Raw genomic sequence first — 5,509 nt, forward strand, 5'->3', positions numbered from 1 at the left:
GGGGGGTGGGGGGGGCAGAGAGATGAGATGGGGGAGTGTGTGTGTGTGTTGGGGGTTGGGGGGGGGGCGCTGGTGAAGGGGAGATGATAAATGAGTCCCACACCATGCTGTCATTTGTACGTTGGCATCCAGTCCAAAGCACAATTTAGTGTAAAATATGACGCCGGCTCCTCCAGATGACAAAGTTTAATGCTGATGTATGAACAGACAGAGAGCGTCCCCAGCTGCTATTGAACAGAAGGAGGTGGCCATTCTTCTCAAAGGGCAATTAATTAGTGCGCACACAAGCGCCACCGAGGATGGACGGTGAAAACGAGCAGCCTCTCGTAGCTGTAACAACAACGTGCTTTGTTTTAGTTGTTTCTCACTGTCCATCAACTGTCCAGGGAATTCAATCCCTAACCCTAACCCCCTTTTCTATAGCATCAAATAACTAATAAAACTATATTTACACTTCTTATAAACATCAGTGTTACATGAACTTAAGTGAAAGTCATTGTTAAGAAAAATTCACTTGACGTGGATTTTTTATTTGGTCCATGTCCCACTCACTAACCTGGAGGAGACAGGGTTTCACCAATCACCAGGTAGTGATTTTGATGCTTTGACTTTGGAGCCATCATGTCGTCCATCTATATATATATATATATACAGTCTACGGATCAACCTCTAAAATTTGACCCTGACAATATATTAAAATGGATTAGTGCACGTTTAGATAACACAGAGCTCCCTGTGAAGGATCGTCCTCTCGTCTTCGTCAAAGAGCTGAACAGACTGATTTAAAATTCACCTGAGACACTGCACGGAAAGGTCATTGTCAACGTCTGGGAAGATCTCTATAAAAACCTGTTTGGTTTATTTTCTCTACGCACCCAAACGGGGCATCGGAGCATTTTGTTCGTATGAGATAAATCATCACATAACCACAAACAGCTTCTCACACAGTCCCCGTATTGACTCGGAGTCCAGGTGCAGTGAACTGACTCCTTTCAGCCTCTTGCACTCGAAACATCCTTTTTTTTTTCTTCTTTTTAATTGCACAGATATCATGACAGATGCCAAGAGGAAGCTAAATTTACATCTGGATTATGGCATTTCACTGCAGCTGTGCTCATTCTGCAAAGGACACGAAGGTAAACGCTCATCATGTGTCATCTATTTATCCATCGACGTGTGCTTGTCAGGAAGGGAAGCAGGTTTTCTGTTGTTTTTTTTATTTAAAACATTAGATTAACACGCCCCCCCCCACCTCTCCTCACACCTCACGTGGTTTTCTGGGTTAAATCTCGGTCAATGACACACATGCCACTGACCTATTGAGCCTTTCAGCTCTTTTCAGAGAAAATGAAACGTTATCTTCGACTATTATTTTCAACTCGTGAAATTTAAGAGTTGTACTCGCCCTTAGAATTGCAGTGTTTTTTCAATGGGAGATTGTCTCTTCGGGGATTTGTCAGACAACCCAATCCGCCTGTGAACTTCCCCGTTTGCTTGTTGTCTGTAACTCATTTATCTTCCGGATTGTGTTGGACACTATATTTAAGGGGGGGAGATATTTTCACGAAGCCAGACACGGTCCTTGTTCTTCTGAGAGGTTCTGTGGGTGAGAACAACAGATACAACTACAGTAAGTGGCATTAATTAATCTTTAAAAAATGTAAAACAACTTATTTTGATACTGCAGAAATATGTCATTTTATTCTCTTTTCTTTATTTTTATAAATACCAACAGCTCAGTTAGAGATCGCAGGTCTCAAGCTCCAATATCGTCTGCAATCATGATCAAATTGGTAATGTATAACTCTGTATAATGTCTATTAAGTTTTATATATGCACAGTTTGTCATATTCTGTAAGTGCAACCTTTCTAAATCCATATTTTCCCTCATATAGTTGAGTGTGGCGCTTGTTGCAGGATTGGTTTTCGGTAAGTTTATCTCATCACCTGCAAAGACCACGATCATTTGTACAATATATTGATGGCTTTACAATGTACGGGCACAATCACAAATATTGAAACATTGTTCTGATTATCTTGACCAGAAAGCAACCAGCAGATACTGAAACCCAATTTAGTGAAACCACTTCCTACAAGTAAGTATCGCCTTTGTCTCACGTCTGATGTGGAGCAAAATTTGTGACGAAAAAAAGCTCATCAGCTGTTGTTGAATGTAGAAAACAAAATTTATGTCGATATTAAATCATTTTGAGTTGCAAGGTTTTTTTCCCCACAACATATAAAGTACAAACTAAATGATTCTGTGGTTCACTTTGCACAGAACGCTCTGACACACACATTTCTTTGTTTTTACCTCCATCCAGAATTACCCTGCGTCTATCTAACCCACATCCGTGAGAACCTTCAGAATCTCTTTTTTGGACATTTCACAATAAGTTTGCAATTACAGGAAACTTACAAACGACTTATCTCAAATGAAATACCTTGTTCCAGAATGCTGGACGAACTGGTTTGACAGAGATGACCCCTCTGGAACTGGAGACTGGGAAACCCTCTACAATCTTCGTATTGAGAACCCAGGAAAGATCTGCCCCGAACCAATCCAGATCGAGGCCACGACTCTGTCTGGGGTCAGTGTGGCTGCAGCCGGGGATGTGATTTTTCAGTAAGTATTATGCAATTAGCCTTTAGAGACGTTATTTAACTTTTGTGTTTTGTCTTGATAAGCATACTGAACTGAAAAAAAAAAACGTTTTTAAAAAGTTGATTTTACTGTTCATGTTTTTTGTGGTTAGTTTTTATATAGCTACTCAGTTTAGGGATAGTTGCAATCAGCCATAACAAAACTTGGTTGCTGGACAAAACAATGATTCAAACTTAGGAAGTTTTGATTAATTCATATAAAAGGACAGGACCGTAAAATGTTCAGATGTGGGTTAACTTCAGATCCGTACAAAGTGGATCAAAAATTCAAAAAATCAGTCCAGGCACTGGCACTGTTGCATCCAGTCGATCGTTTCTAGTAAATATCTCTCTTTGTTTGTGTTGTCAGAAACGACGCATCTTCAGGATTCATCTGCAGAAACCAGGACCAGACGCTCAAGAAGCAGTGCAACGATTATCGCGTTCGCTTCAGCTGCCATCCCCCGTTCTGCGGTGGAGGTACTGTGTGAGCACGCTCCACACGTGCAGTGTTAAGTTGTTTCCCGCCGTGCAGTCGTGACGTCTCTTGTTCACTCGCTTCCTGCAGCGTGCTGGACCAAGTGGTACGACCGGGACTCTCCCACTGGGACGGGGGACTGGGAGCTTTTGAGTAACCTGAAGGCAGAAAACCCAGGACAGATCTGTGACAACCCGATTTACATCGAGGCTGTTACCACTGACACCATGACCCCAGCCATCAGCACAGGGGAGAACTTCTACGCGTAAGTTTCTCTCATAAGAGAAGAGAGATAGGAATTTATATGTGGTAATTACTGACCATCAAACAAAGTTTCCTAATCATCATGATAAACCGCCACAGAGCTGCTGCTTAAACAGTGAATGGAAACTTTGTAAATGCACATTTACATTAGAGAAGATGACATTTTAATGAGCCCCAGGAGAAAACCAGCCAATAGGCACCATATCGTCTGAAACCTTTAAACCGAGCTAAGCCCATAGCTCACCTACTTACACTTACTGTGTGGTCTGAGGGGCAAGAAACATGACCACACACCAAAAAAATCGTTGGTCAAGAAATAATTTTAAAGCAAGAAAGAAAAAACTGATTTCTGGATATTTTACTGATTCATCAACTGCTTGGATTCCTTTTTCAGCTACAACCCAACTGTGGGATTCGTTTGCCGAATGGAGGACCAGATATCCGGCCAATGCCTCAACTATAAAGTGCGGTTTGGATGCCAATGCCCGTGATACAGCAACACCGAGGTGCGGCGGCGAGAGAGGACCCCTTTTCCAATTTTTATCTCTTAAATTTGTATCTGCTCTGTCTTTTCTTGTATGATTATATGATTTACTTCTCCTGATTGAAGAACCACACAGAAATCAGCCTTTTTCACGGTAAACTTGTGGTAATTTTATCATTTCAATCAATTCTTCTTTTTGTGAAACCTCATTGTTATCTTCAGTGGAAAATACCTATTAGGGGCTTTTTCTTTTGCTTTTCCTGATCTCGTGTGACGACGACTGTAGAAGACAAATCACTAGCAATACAATAAAAATGCTCAAAAAGATGAAATCCCTTTTCCCATTAAGTTCCACTCTGCTCAGCTTGTTTGCAGTGCGCTAATGGGCTCACAGGCTTACGGGGAGCTGTGGTTCGGTGTGAGCAGTGCAGGCGGAGTATATGTCAGCAGATGGCATGAGGCACAGACGGTAGGAGGTGCTGGGTCGCTGGGGGAATGAGGAAAAGTCAGTGAATCTAAATTTTCTATCTGACAAGCACATGTACAGCAGTAGCAGTAATCATTTGTATTATCAGCGCATGTTCCATGTCCATGTCTGTGGTGAGAGGTCGTCAACTAACTAAGAAGGTCGGGGGTTCGATCACCATCTCCATTCCTTAGGGGGATGGATGCTGAGATACTGTAACGCAAATTGCTCCTGGCAGTCTGTGAGTGATGCATGAGAGAGAAAGATGCTTAGATGCACTCAATGTGTGTGAATGGGTGACTAACGGTGCAAATATAAAAAACACGTGCAAATGATCTCTTCAATTTGACGACACACGCGCTGCAAAAAGTCACAACACGTGCAAAATCAGAAACGTGCTGCAAATTGAGAAAACGACACCGGAAATGTTTCCAGCAAATTTGTGCTGTAAAGTTTTTTGAGTGGTCGTCAAGACTAGAAAACTTCTGACCTAAATCCCGCCTCTGAAACATAAAGATACAAGGTGATCGTCCACCATCGCATTTCCTCAGGAGATGAACACTGGTGATAGGAGCTGAAAGTAACTCATGATGCTTCGTGTCGCACAGAATATAAAATGAGGGGGTGAACACTTTCTCAGCTGTGCATTAAGGTGTTTTGTTCACACTTGCACCGCATCGATATTCCTATAGGCTATAATTTGCTGCTATGTAGCTTTGAACGTGCATGTCTGTCCTTTTTGCAAAAAAAGGAAGTTTGCGGTAAACGTTCCCTCATCCCTATTTTTTTATGATTAAAACCACAAAAGGGGAATTCTGACAGTGGTGGCGAAAGCAAAATGAACTCTGCACTAGTACAGAAGTGTTGGAGCTTCAGAACGTTATGGGCGTTCCATTCTCTCCCATTAATCTCCCAATATTCCATGGCTGTGAAGGCCTATTTATAGACCAGGGGATGATTAAGTGGTGAAGCACTGTGCCACAAAGGGAACCAAGCTCATTTTCTTTCCTCGTCCTCTCTTCTTTACTCGTGCTCTACCTACATCCTCTTTTTCATTCCCTCCCTCTGTGTCTTAATTTTCTCTCTCGCCATCTCCTCGCTCCTAGCTCTCCGTACTCCACTTTTTCACGTACATTATGTTATACTTCATACCCAACCTTCTCTTGCAGATTTG

General features: G+C 42.1%; 1 protein-coding gene across 1 annotated transcript; it reads left to right on the plus strand.

The window, feature by feature from the left end:
• Positions 1-1,375: 1,375 nt before the first annotated feature.
• Positions 1,376-4,175, plus strand: LOC118099105. The gene is made up of 9 exons (XM_047338117.1): positions 1,376-1,630; positions 1,736-1,793; positions 1,896-1,929; positions 2,046-2,096; positions 2,325-2,354; positions 2,455-2,626; positions 3,014-3,123; positions 3,212-3,386; positions 3,780-4,175. Exons 2-9 carry the CDS (start codon positions 1,782-1,784, stop codon positions 3,874-3,876), a joined length of 681 nt encoding a protein of 226 aa, XP_047194073.1. The 5' UTR covers positions 1,376-1,630; positions 1,736-1,781; the 3' UTR covers positions 3,877-4,175.
• The last annotated feature ends 1,334 nt before the right edge of the window (positions 4,176-5,509 follow it).

The sequence above is a fragment of the Hippoglossus stenolepis genome, chromosome 20, assembly GCF_022539355.2.
Source record: "Hippoglossus stenolepis isolate QCI-W04-F060 chromosome 20, HSTE1.2, whole genome shotgun sequence".
NCBI lineage: Eukaryota > Metazoa > Chordata > Actinopteri > Pleuronectiformes > Pleuronectidae > Hippoglossus > Hippoglossus stenolepis.

Bases quoted from the DNA above. Each gene is read 5' to 3' on its own strand.
- LOC118099105 (XM_047338117.1), top strand. The intron at 1,930-2,045 runs GTAAGTTTATCT...TATCTTGACCAG, and splicing joins TGTTGCAGGATTGGTTTTCG to AAAGCAACCAGCAGATACTG. The intron at 2,355-2,454 runs GTGAGAACCTTC...ACCTTGTTCCAG, and splicing joins CGTCTATCTAACCCACATCC to AATGCTGGACGAACTGGTTT.